The sequence below is a fragment of the Cicer arietinum genome, chromosome 7, assembly GCF_000331145.2.
Source record: "Cicer arietinum cultivar CDC Frontier isolate Library 1 chromosome 7, Cicar.CDCFrontier_v2.0, whole genome shotgun sequence".
Lineage (NCBI taxonomy): Eukaryota > Viridiplantae > Streptophyta > Magnoliopsida > Fabales > Fabaceae > Cicer > Cicer arietinum.
The window spans coordinates 24,562,371-24,581,393 of NC_021166.2; the positions used below are offsets into that span (position 1 = coordinate 24,562,371).

The 19,023-nt window shown below is 33.1% G+C and overlaps 2 protein-coding genes across 6 annotated transcripts; one reads left to right on the plus strand and one right to left on the minus strand.

Annotated features, from left to right (window-relative positions):
• Positions 1 to 279: 279 nt before the first annotated feature.
• LOC101498455 (disease resistance protein RPV1) lies at positions 280 to 8,265 on the plus strand. Of its 3 annotated transcripts, none has more exons than XM_004509857.4 (5): positions 284 to 873; positions 1,718 to 2,840; positions 3,583 to 3,912; positions 5,490 to 7,076; positions 7,458 to 8,265. In XM_004509857.4, the coding sequence occupies exons 1-5, from the start codon at positions 410 to 412 to the stop codon at positions 8,139 to 8,141; spliced, it is 4,188 nt and encodes a 1,395-aa protein (XP_004509914.1). In that variant the 5' UTR covers positions 284 to 409; the 3' UTR covers positions 8,142 to 8,265. The 3 variants fall into 3 exon arrangements, with proteins under 3 accessions (XP_073219900.1, XP_004509914.1, XP_004509915.1); XM_004509858.4 differs by having other exon boundaries at positions 285 to 873; positions 5,493 to 7,076; XM_073363799.1 differs by having other exon boundaries at positions 280 to 873; positions 5,490 to 7,600.
• Positions 8,266 to 15,201: 6,936 nt separating this feature from the next.
• On the minus strand, positions 15,202 to 18,778 carry LOC101505724 (kinesin-like protein KIN-8A). 3 transcript variants are annotated; one of them, XM_073370888.1, is made up of 6 exons: positions 18,189 to 18,778; positions 17,530 to 17,749; positions 17,244 to 17,294; positions 17,071 to 17,163; positions 16,614 to 16,979; positions 15,202 to 16,378 (listed from the first exon to the last, which is right to left on the minus strand). In XM_073370888.1, exons 4-6 carry the CDS (start codon positions 17,158 to 17,160, stop codon positions 16,064 to 16,066), a joined length of 771 nt encoding a protein of 256 aa, XP_073226989.1. In that variant the 5' UTR covers positions 17,161 to 17,163; positions 17,244 to 17,294; positions 17,530 to 17,749; positions 18,189 to 18,778; the 3' UTR covers positions 15,202 to 16,063. The 3 variants fall into 3 exon arrangements, with proteins under 3 accessions (XP_073226989.1, XP_073226987.1, XP_073226988.1); XM_073370886.1 differs by having other exon boundaries at positions 17,476 to 17,749; XM_073370887.1 differs by lacking the exon at positions 17,244 to 17,294 and having other exon boundaries at positions 17,476 to 17,749.
• Between the last annotated feature and the right edge of the window lie 245 nt (positions 18,779 to 19,023).

Sequence of the window (19,023 nt, forward strand, 5' to 3'; positions counted from 1 at the left end):
ACAACCTATTTCAACATTATACCTTACCCCAAAAATCATCTTAACGTCAGATTTACCCTTAAGTCAAAGTTCGCTAAAGGTAAAGGTAAAGGTAAAGGTAAAATAAAGTTCGCTTGTTGTTCCTATTTTTGCATTAAAAAAAACAATTTCCACTTTCCACAGTTCCACCATTGTCCCACAATAGACGCAGAGCTGTCATTATCCATGGTCTTAACTGATTAATTAACTTTGTGGTTTATACTTGCAACTATGCATGTAAACAAATGCTATTATTAATAATTAATTAGTCAAATCAACCAATAAACAAAGCTTGTCAAAGTAAAGTAAACGCGAATGTACTCACGTGTATTAAGCAAGATAGATCTCTCTACAAACCAAAACAGAAACAAAGAATCATCAAGTTACAGAGATGACGTCATCATCATCCGGTAGAGCATTCCGTCTTCGTTGGGATGTATTCTTAAGTTTCAGAGGAGAAGACACACGCGAATGTTTCACGAAAAAACTGCATGAATCACTCAAAAGCCAAGGTATTCGTGCTTTCATGGACGACGAAGGTTTACAGCGTGGGGACCACATAGCACTCAGACTTATTGAAGCCATTGATGATTCTGCTGCTTCCATTGTTATTATCTCTCCTAACTACGCAGATTCTGATTGGTGCCTTAAAGAACTTGCTAAGATTTTCGAGCGTGGGAGACTTGTTATTCCTGTTTTCTACAAGGTTGATCCGTCTCATGTTAGGAAACAATCGGGTCCTTTTGAAGAAGGTTTTAGGATTCTTGAAAAGCGGTTTGGGAATCAGGAAGGGAAGGTTTGGAGAGAAGCTATGTCTAAACTTGGTGGAATTGCTGGTTTGCTTTATGATGATAGGTCTACTTTCTCTCTCTTTCTCAATTTAATAATCACTAATTCATGTTTAGTTCCACTTTTGAAGGAGCAAAAATAAATTAAGAAAGTATAAAATTGATTTTGAAGTCTTTGAGTGCTATTGAGTATAACTGATTTTGTCTCCATAATTGATTCTAAGGTGAAGCTAGAATTTGTAGCTTTTTCAAACCAAACGTGATTTTTATACTGAAATTTATTGTTAAATTCATTTTTACTTGAATATATCTGAACATAAATCCACCTTACATTTAACTCACGTTTAATTAAAAATTGATTTTACAAAATCAATTTTAGTCACGGCATAATCAAACACACATTTAATGGTAGTAGTTAAGAACTCTGAAGCACTTTTACATATAGCTATACTAGACACTGCACTGACATGAATCGATAATAATTTGAGATGATAGAAGTGATTAAATGTAACTATAATTATACATGTCAAACACAAGACCAAGCTTTAAATCCTAAGTGTCGTGGTGCAATATAGATCAGGAAGAAAATTTAACTATGAAGCAAGACATATACACGAATACCAAACGTTGACACTAACAAGTATACATCACTACTAATATGAGAAAACAAAAGGGATTAAATGCAATTACACACGACATGTGTATTCAGACAACAAACATGCCTTCAATTTGTAGTGTTGGTAGTTATGATACTTACTACATAGGTTGGGAACAACAATTGTTTAATTTAAAACTATTGTTAAAATTATTTTAATAATAATATTTTAAAATTTTTGATCAGTGGTGCTTACTAAGTATATAGTCTCAAGAATTCTTCTTTTGATTCTGCTACATTTTTTTTTGTTGCTTAGTAATGGTGATGGAGAGCATGATAATTTGATACGCCTTTTGGTGCAAAGGGTTTTGAAGGAGTTAAGCAATACTCCAATGAATGTATCTGAGTATGCAGTGGGGATCAATGAACGTGTTGAGAAGGTGATGGATCTGTTAAAAGATCAATCCAACAATGTCAATGTTTTGGGATTGTATGGTATGGGTGGTGTTGGTAAGACTACACTTGCAAAGGCTCTTTTCAATAGTCTTGTTGGTCGTTTCGAGCGTCGATGTTTCCTTTCAAATGTGAGACAATTTTCATCTAAAGAGGATGGTTTGGTTTCTCTTCAAAGCAATATCATTAAAGATCTTTCTCATGAAAAAAGGACTCATCAGAGTCCTATCATTGATGTTAATGCTGGTATTTCTGCTATCAAAAGAATAGTTAACGAAAATCGAGTTCTTCTAGTGTTGGATGATGTTGATGATGTAAATCAGCTTGATGCTTTGATTGGTAAAAAGGAATGGTTTTATAAAGGAAGTTGTATAATAATCACCACAAGAGATACAACTGTTTTGCCTAAGAGGCATGTCAATGATTTATATGAAGTTACAGAACTGTATCCTGAACAAGCTTTAGAGTTATTCAGTCACCATGCATTCAGTAAAAAGGAGCCACCACCAAATTTTCTGAATCTGTCAAAGCAAATTGTGTCTCTTACAGGGAAAATGCCATTGGCTTTAGAAGTGTTCGGTTGCTTTCTGTTTGGTAAAAGGAGGGTGGAGGAATGGGAGGATGCTGTTGAGAAGCTGAAAAGAATCCAGCCAGAGAATCTTCATGATGTGTTGAAGATAAGTTATGATGGGTTGGATGAACAAGAGAAGTGTATATTCCTTGATATTGCCTGTTTCTTTATTCAAACAAAGCGCGGTGATGTGATTGATGTGTTGAGAGGTTGTGGATTTAGAGGAGAGATAGCTATGACAATCCTTGAAGAAAAATGCTTAATCAAAATAAGGGAAGACAGTACTCTTTGGATGCATGATCAAATTAGGGATATGGGAAGACAGATTGTTCTAGATGAAAACCATGTTGATCTTGGGATGCGTAGTAGATTGTGGGATCGTGTTGAAATCATGTCTGTTTTGAAGAGTAAGAAGGTAAAGATTCAAAAACATTGCAGAACATATTTCTCACACAAAATACATCATGGATTACATTTACAGATACATAGATCGGTTTATATGAAGAAAAAGAAAACCAAAGGGCCTTAGCAGCCATATAAGATACTTTAAGCTGCCAAGAGTTAAATATAATTAAACAAAAAGTGTCCAAAAACTTTCATTAATATTATATTCAAAAAGGGTGTCATTTTATGCTGGTGCTCTTGTGCAGCCAGCAGCAGATAGTGGAGAATGGGCAAGAACAAATAAAATATAAGAAAACAGACAGAATTGGACTTTTAGACCAGATTTTAATAATGCAGAAACGAGAGACTAATTTATTCTATATATCACTAACTTTGTTGGGTTTAGTGTTATGCTAACGTGACCTCTTCTGGATAATATATGAAACTGCACGCTGTTGTCTATATAGATTATTAAAACAATTCTGGTATGGCAATTTTGATAAGCATACAAATACTTATATCTGTTTGAGTATTTTACTATTTTGAATATTCCTTATAAAATAACTACCTTTCTAGTTTCTAAACTTATATTCACTCTCAGTCACCTACTCTGAAAACTTTTTACAAAAAACTAATTATTTTAGTCCTTCAAAATAGTCCCTTTAAAAAGCAAATTAGGGACTAAAAGGGAATAATATTTTTTAGGGACTAAACTTGAAAGATTATGATTTTATAGGTTCTAAAAACATTTTTAACTCTGTTTTTTGATGTAGGGAACAAGATGCATACAAGGAATTGTACTAGACTTTAAGGAAAGATCAAAAAAGTTGACTACTACAAGTTATTCTCATCCTCATGCAGAGAAGTACAATGAGGTAGTACTTAATGCCAAATCATTTGAACCAATGGTTAACTTGAGATTGCTCCAGATCAATAATCTGAGTTTGGAAGGCAAGTATCTTCCAAATGAACTGAAGTGGCTACAATGGCGAGGATGTCCTTTAGAATCTATGCCTCTGGACACTTTGCCCCGAGAACTGACTGTCCTTGATCTCTCAAATGGCCAGAAAATTAAAAGCTTGTGTCGATCAAAAAGTCACACGGTACATGCTTAAGCTATATTATGCATCATCTAATCATGAATGCACAAACTTTAGTGATTGCAACCTATGAAGCAAAGACTTCGACACAAACACCTGATACGACATAGACACATCAACAGTGTTGATGTCTAAAACATAGGACGCTGACACTGATACATATATTTATTAATGTATTTACTATCATTAAATAATATGAATATTCTTTATAAAATATCTAAATTGAGAATCAATATATATGCATCGAAATTGCTCATTTGTTTCATTCGAAAAATATTCTAAAACACAATATGATAGTTTTTCACTTTTATTCATCCATCTACCACTGAAAAGTCAACCATTGTAACCAAATCTGATGTATTTAACTTCTCATTCGTCATCATTGATTGACACATTTTTAACCTCTGTAGATGTGGCTGAGATGTGACCAATGGGTGTCTAAGATGTGTCGAAACAAAGAAAAGAATGTTTTATTTGGAAAACTTGTCAGCTAATCTCAGAAGTGTCCTTGCTTCATAGATTATGACATTATCCACAATTATTTTTGCTAGCAGTAGCACACTTGTGAATAGGAACATATGTCAAACCACTTTTTGACACATCAAAGTTCCCTTCAAAATGATTTCCTAAAATACAATTGTTACAAATACTTCACAAGGTTCAAGATCCTCTCAATTTCTCAAAAGAAATGGAGGAATCCATTTATGGGAGGATAGATGCAAATGAGATATTGGTGGAACCTCATTTTTAAATTAGTCTCACCAATATCTCATTTCTTTTGAGAAACTGGAAGAATCTATTCTAGGATTTTATCCATTCCACGTTAACTACTACTAATACATACAAACAGGTAAAAAGGAAACAATAATACTTAAAATTTGAATTCCTAAATCCGACAATGTTAGTAGAACTTTTTCTCTCTTTTTCGTTTTCTCAATATTGCTAGCCTACATGAAAAACGCCACACTATCTTGAATGTATCATATAGAAGTTAGTAATGTAGAGTATATTGAATTATATCTAAGGATTTATTTTCATATTCCTTTAAATTTCATGATTTTCTTATTTTCTTGTTCATGATTTCCTTATTTAATAATAAAATCTAGTACAAGAATATATATTAGTGGTCTTTTGCACACAGCAAATACATCATCTCCTATCAAATAAATATCAGCTTCTGTTCCTTCTTTCTCCCTTCTATGTATGTAAAGGACTGAAAGTGAAACCTTAGGACTGTTTGCTTTCCGAAAATATTTTTTGTTTTCATTTCATAAAATTTATTGTAAATTGTATTCGTTAATAAAGTGGTTAAGAGACGTTTGAAGTGAACAATTCTCTATATTTCTAAAAACAATGAAAATGTCAAAAAACGATTTTCATTATTTTCAAAAATGCATCTTCATTAATGAACATTTCAACTTATCTCCATAACAATGGTTTACTTTACGAGCCTCTCGTTAAGATAAAATGAACACACATTTTAGGAAATGAAAATAAGAAACGTTTACACAAAGTAAACGACCCATATTTTCAAATTCCAACAAATATAACATCTTATAACATAACATTACATTGTTTAGCAGGTACCAGAGAACCTAATGGTCATGAACCTCTCCAACTGCATCCAACTTGCTACAATTCCTGATTTATCTTGGTGTCTCCAGATAGAGAAGATAAATTTGGAAAACTGCATTAATCTAACAAGGATTCACGAATCAATTGGAAGTTTGACTACCTTGCGTAATCTGAATATGACGCGTTGTAGAAACATTGTTGAACTTCCCAGTGATGTCTCGGGTCTGAAACATCTAGAGAGCCTCATTCTTTCTAGTTGCTCCAAGTTGAAAGCATTACCTGAAAACATAGGCATACTTAAATCTCTGAAAGTACTTGCTGCTGATGACACAACTATAGTAGAGCTTCCCCAATCTATTTTTCGCCTGACCAAACTCGAATCGCTTGTTTTAGACCGTTGCAAATATTTGAGAAGACTACCAGAATGCATTGGAAATCTATGTTCTTTGCAAGAATTATCTCTTAATCAGTCAGGTTTACAAGAATTACCCAACACTATTGGATCCTTGAAAAACCTTGAGAAATTAAGTTTGATTTGGTGTGAATCTCTCACTCAAATGCCTGATTCCATAGGAAATCTCGTATCGTTGACAGAACTTTTGGCTTACCACAGTGGAATTACAGAACTCCCTGCCACCATTGGTTCACTATCCTATATGAGCAAGTTATCAGTTGGAAAATGTAAACTTGTCAATAAATTGCCTGACTCAATTAAAACTCTAGTTTCAATTATCGAACTCGAGTTAGACGGAACATCTATCAGATATCTACCAGATCAAATTGGAGAGATGAAACAACTTAGGAAACTTGAGATTGGAAATTGTAGTTATCTTGAATCTTTGCCGGAATCGATTGGCCACCTAGGATCTCTTACTACACTGAACATAGTCAATGGAATTATCAAGGAATTGCCAGCATCGATTGGATTACTAGACAATCTTGTTACCTTAAAATTAAGCAGATGTAGAATGCTCAGACATCTTCCAGCTTCTATAGGAAACCTGAAATCTCTATATCACTTAATGATGGAAGAAACAGCTATACTAGACTTGCCTGAAAGTTTCGGTATGCTTTCAAGCTTGAGAACACTAAGAATGTCAAAGAAGCCTGATTTAGTTTCCACATTATCTGTGGAGAATATTGGTTATTTTGTGATACCATCTTCTTTCTGTAATCTGACCTTGCTACATGAGCTGGATGCGCGTGCCTGGAGATTATCCGGGAAAATTCCGGATGATTTTGAGAAGTTATCATTGTTAGAGACTTTAAATTTGGGCCAAAACAATTTTCACAGCCTTCCTTCCAGCTTGAAAGGCCTTTCCGTTCTCAAGAATCTCTCACTGCCAAATTGTACGGAACTGATTTCTCTCCCCTCGCTTCCTTCGAGCTTGATTGAGCTGAATGCTGATAATTGTTATGCACTACAAACTATACATGACATGTCAAATTTAGAGAGTTTAGAGGAGTTGAAACTCACAAATTGTGAGAAAGTGGTGGATATTCCAGGTCTTGAATGCTTGAAATCGTTGAGAAGGTTGTACCTAAGTGGTTGCAAAGCATGTTCCTCCAATGCATACCGAAGGCTTTCGAAGGTTGTTCTCTCCTCTTTGCCCATAAATCCTTATTCAATTAAATAAAAAAATTAAGACAAATGAGAACTATTTTGTGAATTTTTTTTTATAAAAAAATTGTGTTAACTTTACTTGTTAACAAAGAGGTAAGACACTATTGAAGTGAACAATTTGTCTACATTTTTAGAAATAATGAAAATGTAAAAAATGGTTTTTCATTATTTCTGAAAATACATCTTTATTAACCAGCATTTTATCTTCTTTTCATAACAATGGTTTACTTCAAGAGTCTTTCATCAAAGGTAAAAGTAAAATGACACATTTTAGAAAATGAACATAGATCTTAAATTAGCTGTTGTTGCTTAGTACTACTTGCAACTAGAGGTTTAATTTATATGACAGGTTGCATTGAGAAATTTTCAGAACTTGAGCATGCCAGGAACCAAGTTACCAGAATTGTTTTCAGGAGAAACTGTAAGCTTTACCAAGCGCAAAAATCTTGAGCTAACAAGTGTAGTTGTAGGTGTTATTTTTTCAATTAACCATAACAAAATGGAAATTCAAATGCCTGGGGTGGTTGATGTTCAAGCAAAAGTTCTCAAACTAGGCAAACTTATCTACAGTTCAGTGCTATACATAGGAGGAGTGCCAAGGACAGATGAAAAACACATACACTTGCGAAGGTTCCAAGATTACCATCCATTGGTATCCATTTTAAAAGATGCTGATACAGTTAGTGTGGCAAAGAGAAGTCCTTCTTTTGATGAGAGGTTAGAGTTGAAAAAATGTGGAATACATTTAATCTATGAAGGGGATGATGATTATGTGGGAGATGAAGAATCGTTGGACAAAGGCCTACAATCTGTCTCAGAAAGGTTGGCTAGGTTTTTCAACACTAGTGAATGTGTTAATGACACTCAGAGTGAAGATGATTGTCAACATGAACTGGAGCAAGAAAAAGAGCATGGAACTAGATTACTTCCTGTTAAAGGCAATTTCATTCTTCTCATCCTGCTTAATATATTCTTTGTGCTGTTGAGTTGGTTTTGGTTGAGGTATTTGTCAAGTGCTGAACGAAGAGATTGATACCTACTTCCTAGTTAGATTTGATTATGATTGCTTTTTTTGTTTTGTTTTGTTTTGTATATGATGACATGGACATGCACCAAATAATGCTTGATTAAAATACTTGCTTGCCCCTTTGGAATTACTATTCTTTCTGGCACATATGTTACCTTAAAATAATAATATTTTCAGTAGTCCTGGATTAAGAATAAATTAAACCGTTCTAGTTTGGAAATAAGAGTAAGATTAATTTTTTATTTCATTAAAGTGATTTTTATCACTCTCTAGGCCCTGTAGTAATGAGTAGTGCTCGGGTGGTTTTCTTCCTCGGTCAATTTTTTTGGCAATGGAATCGACAGTTTTCATAATTATTAATTGTGCATATTTGATTATATTTGTAATTATATAATCATTCTCATAAATAATTAGTCCAGCTGTATATTACCCATTATAGTAAGATTTAAAATTACATATCATTCTATATCAATATTATTTAAAGGAGAATTCTCCAATGGGAATGACACATTTTACCAATAAAAGATTATGAGTGTAACATGGTATCAAATTAGGTTGCGATTCAAATTAGATTTCTCTATTTTTCTGCGATCAAATATTGACTTCCTCAATTTTTTGTTTTTCTTCTTCTTGAAATCATACTTTTTTGCCTACGTCAATAATAGTTTCCTTGTTGTTTCTGCTATATTTTTTCTTGAAATCTTAATTCCTTGTTGACGACGATCATAGTTACGTTGTTGTTTCTACATTTCTTGTTTTTCGTTGACGTTTCCTAAGTTCTCTGCATTTGTTTCCCTTGGCATCATGTTCATCAACAAACATGATATCCTTTTTGTTTGTCTTAGTGGAAAAAACTACTTTACATGGGCATTTTAGTTCTAGATTTTTGTCAAAACAAAATAGATTTGGGGTAATGTCGATGAAACTGATTATACCCCTAAGAAGACGTAGAAGGATGCATATGCCAAATGGGAAGTCAAAGGTGCACAAATCATGACATGGATCGTAGGTTTTGTTGATCTTATATCGTTCTCAATGTCCGACATTTCGCTATGGCAACAAAGATGTGGGACTACTTGAAGAAAATGTATAGCCAATACAACGTTGTTCGGCGGTTCCATCTTGAACATGAAATCACAATTTTTCAACATGAAAATCTTTCTATTTATGAGTTTTAATCTCATTTTATTAATTTTTGGACTAAATACACTAACATTGTCTATAAAGGTCTGTTAAATGAAGGGCAAATAATTGTGCAAAAACTTCATGAGACTACCAAACGTGGTCAAGTTTTGATGAAATTGAGATATGATTTTGAGGGACTAAGGTCCAATCTCATGAATTGAGCTACTGCCCCATCCTTGGATACTTGTCTTAATGAGCTACTTCGTGAGAAACAACGTCTTTTCACTTAAACAACCATAAAACAACAAAATGTTATTTCTCTCCATGTGGCATATGTGGTACAAGGCTGACCTTGTGGGTGAGACATGAGTATTTCAAATGTTTATGTTGCAAAGGACATGGACATTTTTCTTCCGGTTGTCCTAAAAGTTCTGCAATTGCTGCAAAAAGGATGGTCATATCATTAAAGAATGTCCAACAAGACCACCGAAGAAAACTACAACAACCTTCACTGCCTTTGTTGGTCCTTCTACAACTCCTATTTTTGTGAACCATAATTTGCATTCCACGGTTCTAGCCTTAACCCCTGAAATGGTTCAACAAATAATCATTTCAACCTTTTCTGGTTTTGGGTATTTCAAGTAACATTTCTTCCCCTGATTCTCCTTGGTATTTTGACTTTGGGGCATCTAGTCATGTGGCTAACAATGTTGTTGCATTTACCAATGTTAAAATTTACTCTAGTAATCTCCAAATACAAACTGCTAATGGAAATAGTTTGCCTATAACAGAAATTGGTGATACTTCTTCGTCTCTCACCAATGTTTATGTTTCCCCTGATCTCACTAGTAATCTTATTCCAGTTGGTCTATTAGCAGACATTGATTGTAGAGTTGAATTCTCAAAATCTGGTAGTCTTGTGTAGGATCAATAATCAAGGAAGATGACCGCAACAAAACCTAAAGTTTGATGTCTTTTTTCTCTTTATTCATGTTGTTCCCATGTTCTTTTATGCCTTTTATTTCTTGTAATTATGCAATTGTTATTTCCAAACATGGCATAAGCGTCTTGGTCACCCAAACTCAAATGTACTTCATGACTTGATGAAATATGCAGTTCTCGGTAATAAAAATTCCCTATCTATTCAGGCTATTCAATTTGACAACATTTCTTATAAACATGGTAAAAGTAAAATTCTACCATTTCCAATTCATCAAACAAATTTGAGTCAACCTTTTGACATGATCCACAGTGATTTATGGGGAATAACACTTGTTATATCTCATGCTCGTTATAAGTACTTTATCACTTTTATTGATGACTATAGTTGTGTTACACGAGTTTATTTTTTGCGCTCCAAGGTTGAAGCATTTTTTGCATTTAAATTTTTTCATGTTTACGTTCAAACTCAATTTTTGTCGACAATTAAAATTTTGCATTTTGACAATGGGGAGAACATACATCTTCTTTATTTTAGGGTTTCTTGCAGACAAATGAAGTTATATCACAAAAGTCATGCCCTTTTACACTCCAACAAAATAGGGTAGCTGAAAGAAAAAACTGCCATTTCCTTGATGTTGTTCGTACTCTTATGTTGGACTCCCTTGTACCCTCTCGATTCTAGTGTGAAGCTCTCTCCACCGTTGTCCATCTTATTAATCGGCTTCCTTCTCAAGCCTTAAACAATGATTCCCCATTTTTAAGGCTATATGGACAACAACCATCTTATAACAATCTTTGTACATTTGGTTGTATCTATTATCTCAATCTTCAGTCCCAAGAACGCACCAAGCTCACAGCTCAATCTGTTAAATGTGCTTTTCTTGGTTACTCAAGCCACCAAACATGTTTTATATGCTATGATCCTAATCTCAATAGGGTTCGAATTTCTAGAAATGTTATTTTTCAAGAGGATGCATATTTTTTTTTTACTAACCAAGATACTCATTCTCCTACATCCACATATGTTTTGCCTTTGTTTTATAACAATTATGCAAGAGAACCAACAACTAAGCCCCTTTTGGTGTACCAAAGACGTCCAAAACCTCCACGGCATTCTCTTGATCATTCTCTGGCTGTTGATTTGGTACTTCAACAAGAACCAATAGCTTTACGTCGTAGTACTCGCACTCGTAATTCTCCAAAAAAGTATGATTCATCTTCACATTTATCTTTTGACAACAACTTTAGCTTTTGTTTGTATCTTTTCCTCATATAAACAGGCTATGGAGCATAAATGTTGGCAAGATGCTATAAAGGCTAACACTAGAAAAGAATGAAACATGGGATGTTGTTCCTTGCCCCTCATTTGTTAAATCTCTTAGTAGTAAATTTATATTCACTACAAAGCTTTGTTCAGATGGATCCATAGATTGCTACAAGGCTTAGTTAATGGTTGTTAGAAATAAGCAATAATTTGACCTCGATTATGATGAGACATTTGCACCTGTGTCCAAAATGACTATATTTCTCAATATTCTAGCCATTGCTGCATCTATATCTCAGAAAATACACCAACTAGATGTTAAGAGCACCTTTCTTCATGGTGACCTTAAGGAGGAATTTTACATCAAACATCCTACGGGCATGACCTCCACTTTACCTAATTATGTTTGCAAACTAAAACGTTCTTTGTATGGGTTATAACAAGCACCAAGAGTGTGGCTTGAGAAGTTTAGAACAATACTTTTTGGCTTTTCCTTCATTCAAAGCAATTATGATCCACCTCTAATTACACAATGAACATCAAAAGAAATTGTGACACTTCTTGTTTATGTGGATGACATTGTCATCACCAGTTAAGATCAAGAACAATTAATACAATCCAACAATTGTTGCATTCCACTTTCCACGTGAAAGATCTTGGGAAGCTCACTTACTTCTTGGTCTAATTTATCTAGCTGGTCTTACCAACGTCGCTGCTGTTGAAACTCCCATGGAAGTTAATGTCAAGTTAAGACGGGATGAAGGTGAACTCCTTACACATCGCACTTATATCGGAAGTTGGTTGGCAGTCTTATGTGTCTTACTATTACAAGACCCAATATCTCTTTTGTTGTCCACACAATCAATAAATTCATGCAAAATGCTAGACATTTGCATCTTTCAACTGTACACCGAATCATCAAACACCTATTTGGTACTCCTAGTCACAGTCTCTTATTCCCTAATGGTGCAACAATACAACTTCAAGCATACAGTGATGCTGATTGGGCTGGTTTTCCATACATAAGAAAATCTACCACTGGTTGGTGCATGTTTTTAGGTGATGCCCCTGTCTCTTGGAAGTGCAAGAAACAAGATTTTGTATCTAAATCCTCTACCGAGGTAGAATATCGGCCCATGTCTACAACATGCTCAGAGATTATTTGGTTGCGCGACCTTCTTTCGAAACTTGGTTTTTCACAAACAAAACCAACTCCATTGCATCAAATCCATTATACATGAAAGGACGAAGCACATATAAGTCAATTGTCATTCAATTAGGGAAGCCTATGATCGCAGAGTTATTACTCTACCTCATGTCTCAACATCAATTAAATTGTTGGAGAAAATATGAGTTTATTTGAATATTTGAGTTATGCATTTGATGAAATTGAATTATATTGAAGATGATTATTAATTTTATGGATTTTGTTTGAAAATTTTGATGAATTTTTTGAAATTTTATAAAAAAAATGATAATATTGTTGACATTTTAAAACATTAAATTGTCACTTAAAATTAAAATAAATGATCAAATCAAAAAAAAATATATATATAAAAGATTAAAACAATTAAATAAAAGGACCGCATATGCTAATTAACCTATTAAATAATACAAATTTTAGTGATAAATAGAACTTTTCTTAGATGGCTTACAAATAATCTGAATATCACCCGCGACACTTGAACTTTTTGTTGTTGTCATGATAAAGAACCGAAGAGTTTCAATTGCAGGAAAATATCAAGTGCTTCCACCTCAAATTCAACATCTTCAAAAATTGTCAGTGGAAGGATATACAAGAGTCTATTTTACATTAGATGTGTGGTCTTCCTCTCAAAGATAGAAAATGTTCATAACTCAAGGACTGCGAAAGTTGTTTACATCTCCCACAGTTGAGAAAATTACTTTCTCTAAAGGAACTAGATATTTCGAACTTGAGTTGTGTAATTTACATAGATGATGAATCTTACAATGGAGAAGCTGTGGGAGGTTTCAGAGGACTACAATATTTGACATTGGATAAGTTGGCAAACCTGATAAGATTATTAAGGGGAGGACAGAGAAAATATGTTTCCTCACCTATCCCAACTTAGAATATATGAATGTCCTAATTTGTTGGGTTTGCCTTACCTTCCATCTCTTAGTAATATGCTTATACATGGGAAATGCAGCCAAGATTTACCAAAAAGATTTACCTTCCATCTCTTTGTTGGGTTTACCTTACCTTCCATCTCTTTGGATTTGTCCTGAGTTAAGAAAACGATGTGAAAAGGAAATAGGTGAGGATTGGCCAAAAATATCTCACGTTCAAAATATTATTATCGTGAAACATGAATTTTTAAGAGGAGGAGAATAATATATTGGTGTCGGTTTGTTCTAGATCTCTCGCCTACTCTCAATAGTATTTATTGGCTAAATTACATTTGTGGTCCCTTAACTTAATTTCAGTTAACGGTTTGTTCTAGATCTCCCGCCTACTCTGGACAACATGTTATGTGTCATTGGATTAACATTTATATCATTTTCATCCCCTACGGTTATTTTAGTTCATTTAGGGTTTGTAATCAATCTTGCATCTAATGTGTGTTTGTGTCAGATTAATATTTAGATTTTTTTGAATTTTTGTTAAAAAAATGATAACATTGTTGACATTTTAAAACATAAAATATCAAATTGTCACTTAAAATTAAAATAAACGACCAACTCGAAAAAGAAAAAAAAAGATAAATGAGCACATATATAAAATGTCTGATTTATAAATAAATTCGTTAAAATAGAATTTATAAATTTATTGACCAGGGATCGAACTAGAGACCGTTAGTGTGTAAGACTAACGTGATAACAACTACACTACAATAATACTAACGTGTTAAAAATTAAACTAATTAATATTGTATTGATTAGTATTAATTTAAGTTTAATTTATCAAGAAGCACATTTTATTATCTATTATAACTACACTTTAACATATTAGTACTGATGTGAATAAGATTTTAAAATTTCAAAAATAATATAATTTATTGATTTTATTTGTAGAGTATTTTTTACAAGGAGTTTATTTAATTAATTATTATATATGGATTTATAAACACACATTTGAAAATATGTAAAATATTTTGGAGAATGTAATTGCAACTAATTCATATATTAAATTTTACCCCGTTGAATTATTATGTTAAAATCTTAGTTATAATGAATGAATAAGATTTATAATTGTTAAAAAAATATTTGAAGGTTTGATCCACCGATTATAATTTAAAACTGTTAAAATATTTATGGTTGGGTGGAGATCCATTGACTCAAAGAGTAACTTTGTGATGAGTTATTCTGCTTAATAACTTAATATAAACCATGAGTTACACTAACTCAACTGTGGATTATTCCATAAGATAATAATGTTCAAACACAAAGTTTAATATAAATAAAAAATTCATAACTATGCAATCTAGTCATCGATATCTACGTATATTTTTTTAAACTTTATTATACATTTATTTAAAACTATTTAATAAAGTATCCAATAATTTTAAAATTTTACTGAAATTTGTTGAGTTGATCTATTAAATAAGAGTTTTTTATTTTACGGTTGAATTAATAAAATTTATTGTTTATATTAAAATATTAAACTAAGGAAATCGTTATAAAATTACTCCTAAAGTTAACTGATTTATACCCTTCATGATTTAAACAAATAATAACAATAATAATAATATATTGCATAAGATCGTACAAACTTGACATTTTAAATATATTGTAATCCATGTTCATAATCTTATTGATATTGGTGAGATATACCAACTCAAATCAAATAAAAAAAATGAATCAACAAATACAATAAAAAATAAAAATAATCACAGAGTTTTTTCCAAAACTATCATTATCTAACTTAATAATGGAATCTTGGTTTGTGCCACGTCCTTCAAAAAATACTAGACCTTCTGTCACATGGGTTCTAATATGTCCTTTAATTTCTTCAACTCCTCTCCGGTCACTTCCAAGTATTTCCCTTTCGACAAGCAGTCTGTGTCTGAAAAATGTAATAAACATGTAAGGTTGAAGAAACCGAAACATGATATTTATTATGATATTTATTATTAATTTATCAGTCATAGATGCAAGTAAAAAAGTGTAAGGAGTTGGGATCTATGAAGCACAAATATTGATACACCGAAGCAACTGATGTCTAAAATATAAGACACTCGGATGCTGCCCATACCTACAAGTCTATGTGTGAACGCTTACACTAAGAGGGATCATTTCACAATGAAATCTGAAAATATGATGAATTATATCTTAAAACAACTAGTTATGATGATGAGCCCCAATAGAATAAGAGTATAAGTCTTTTGGTTTCAATGAATAAAGGCTATGTGCTTCATATATTTTATTTGATTTTATAATTTTTTAATGTAAAATATAATAAAAGATGACTTTTCTTTTATGTTTAGAGTGATTGAGAAGCATTCAACCACAATAGGTGTTTAACCGAGTCTGAGAAGCATCTAAGCTTAAAAAATATATATTTTATTTATTGCTAACTAAGTAGTGTAAAACAAGTTATTTGGTGTGTCGAAAAAATGTTGGTGTCTGAGACATGTCAGTCACGCGACATGACAGTTTGGAAAGGTGTATATGGAATGAGATAAGTTGCAGTAAAGAAAGAGGGTCTGGTCCATCGCTTTTCATTTGGTTGAAAAGAAGATGGAGAAGTCGAAAGAAGAGATGTAACGGATGGTGGTGTTGAGCAGAAATATCCTGCTAAGGACTGTGCTTCGAGTGAAAAAAACTTTTGTTGCTGCCGTGCTAGCTGCATTCGCATTTCACGATTCTCCTTTTGTAGCTCAAGTACTAGCTTGGCCTGGTATGTTCCTGTTTCAGTTACTGGAAATAGATCCTCATTTGCGTCATTTGCCTGCACCCATGTCTAACAGGTTTCAGTTTCGTTATTCAGAATCAACTGAGTGATGTATTCGACACCAAATGAAAAATTCCAAACAACAAAAATGTGATTATATCAAAGGGTAAAAACATGCTTGTTATCATCCATAAACCAAAATATTAATACATGTGATGATTTATGAAAAAACATTTAGAAAATACTCATACTATTGTGTCGGTGAAATTTTGAAATGGTTAGAGGATTCAACCTTCGTTCTAATCTCCTTGGCTCTATCAGCCCAATGAAAGATGTTTTGAGTTTCACCGGATGAGAGGTTACTTGGGCTTATGTTAGCAATCATGACAGTGCTGCATGTTCCTCCTAGTGAATCTTTGAGAAGCTGAGTCAATTTTGAATTTCGGTATGGTATATGCTTCTTTCCATCTACAAGAGCATTGATGCAGCTACTTAGTGCAAGAAGAGACCGGTTAATGTTGGCACCCTCAAGAGATCTAAGTGTTATTTGATATGTGGCAAGAGCTCTCTCTGACCCTGCAAGATCAACCAACGAGAGCTTTCCCACATTTTTAATAATATTCATTGCAGCATCTCTAACTTGGTATTCAACAACAACCTATATGTAACAAATAAACTAAGCACAAGTCACAATCACATCATATAAGGGTTTTTGCATCATTTTCTGTAAACACCCTTCAAAAGTGTACCTGCAAGACAGCATGGGAACGTGAAGATGTTTCATTTGCACGAGTTGGTTCTGTAGTTCTGTTATGATTTCCTTGCTGAAGCAATATCATCACCTGAAGCAGCAAAAGCAAATTAAAACTCAAAAAATTCATTCAGCAATCTTCCAATATACCAGAATTGTTCAAAATATTACTTCATCAGTAGAGTAAACTCTGTATTGTGTAAGACCTACTGCCACAATCCCCTAAAATATAGTTAGACAAGGTACGATCAGATTGTGATTTAACGGGATACAACAAAAACAAGAACTCTTCACAACAAACAAAAATTCACAGGTACCATAACAGGAACAAATTATCAGTAACATTTCTCTTGGAACATGGCTAATTTTCTTTTAAAATTACAATTAAGATAAGAAAGTGGACCGGTTTATCTTCTCTCAAAACCAGAGGTCTTCCAGGTGAAATCAAATCTCTTACGGTTTCATTATAAACCTCAAGATAGGACAAATGAACAGCATAGTTTCAATCATAACGTCTCGTCTTGATTTTACCGAAAAGATCCTTAATTGCCAACACCATCACCCCCGGGCTCTCCACTGTACCAAGCATTGTGTAAGTTTTTCCAGCTCCAGTGGCACCATAACAGAAAACTGTCCCATTCCTCCCTTGTAGAACTCCTTCCACAAGTTCTGAGGTTCTGAAAATGCAATGTAAACAAGTTTTTAACCATACACCAATTAATAACATTATGATGTGAAAGCACTTATAAAACTAGTCTATACATTGTTATTAAACTTCATAAGATTAAAATAAAAAGTAAAGATATGGAAAAACTTCATAGATCGTAAAAATAAAAGTGATTGAATATAACTTGTATGTGTCTGACACTCTTCAATAAATAAAGTGAACTGAATGGAATAAAATATTGGAAGAGAATCCAATAAGATATATTTAATTTAATAATGTTATACTATATTTATAGAAAAGCCAAATTTAGGAAAATGATGAACGAAGAGAATCAATGAAGCACGTACACACAAATATCGAACACCACACATCAGATAATAACTTGAGAAAAGTTAATTAATTAAATGTAATTAAGGTGTGAGTGTCGTGGCACAGAGAAGAGAACTCACGTGGTGGAATAAACTTCCTGTTGAGTAGCTGAATCAGGAAAGCAAGCATCAAAGGTGAAATGACGTCTACGAATTCTCTTCAACCTCAAGTAATCATTAGGATTAACGAATTCGGTCAAATAAACGTCACGGGGATTCACGATCCTCACACAACACCTCGAACCCGCTTCATTTTCCTTCTTCGAAACTGGTCTCACTCTCACAAACACCGTTACTCTGTTCCCTGTTTTCTCCGTTTCCGGTAACGATAGCTTCCGAGCCACGACACGGTTCTTGGAAGAAGGGTTCTTGGGAGGTGAAAGGTTTTTTTGTTCGTATAAGAGTGTTATGGCTTTCAACTTCTCCTTTAAACCTTGATGTGGATTAGAATCGTTCATTGTGTGAGATCGAGTTGACACTGGCATTGAAACCTTTCTTGCAATTTGTTCGTAAAGTTGAGGAGTTTTTGGTTGGTCTATGAGAGAATCCATGAGTGGAAATTTCTTGGTTTTGAAAGCTTGATTTGTTGATTGTTATAGGATGCAATGAATATCAAAAAGAGCGTTCTTGGCGATTGAACTTTCTTAATTCTCGTGAAATGGGGTGGAGAGACAAAAGTGTTTGTATTATGTAACAGTAGAGTATATATAGCCCAAACCAAACCTTGATTCACTGTTTTAACGGTAGAGATTTTATTTATTATTATTATTATTATTATTATTATTATTATTATTATTATTATTATTATTATTATTATTATTATTATTATTATTAATATTATTATTATTATTATTATTATTATTATTATTATTATTATTATTATTATTATTATTATTATTATTATTATTATTATTAT

What these genes read in the sequence shown, in the direction of transcription:
- LOC101498455 (XM_004509857.4), top strand. Translation starts at nt 410, where the DNA reads ATGACGTCATCATCATCCGGTAGAGCATTCCGTCTTCGTTGGGATGTA. An exon ending in GGTTTGCTTTATGATGATAG is followed by an intron (nt 874 to 1,717) that starts GTCTACTTTCTC and finishes TTTGTTGCTTAG; the next exon opens with TAATGGTGATGGAGAGCATG. An exon ending in CATACCGAAGGCTTTCGAAG is followed by an intron (nt 7,077 to 7,457) that starts GTTGTTCTCTCC and finishes TTTATATGACAG; the next exon opens with GTTGCATTGAGAAATTTTCA.
- LOC101505724 (XM_073370888.1), bottom strand. Translation starts at nt 17,160, where the DNA reads ATGATATTGCTTCAGCAAGGAAATCATAACAGAACTACAGAACCAACT. An exon ending in GTTCCCATGCTGTCTTGCAG is followed by an intron (nt 16,980 to 17,070) that starts GTACACTTTTGA and finishes TGTTACATATAG; the next exon opens with GTTGTTGTTGAATACCAAGT. An exon ending in CCAAGGAGATTAGAACGAAG is followed by an intron (nt 16,379 to 16,613) that starts GTTGAATCCTCT and finishes ACATGGGTGCAG; the next exon opens with GCAAATGACGCAAATGAGGA.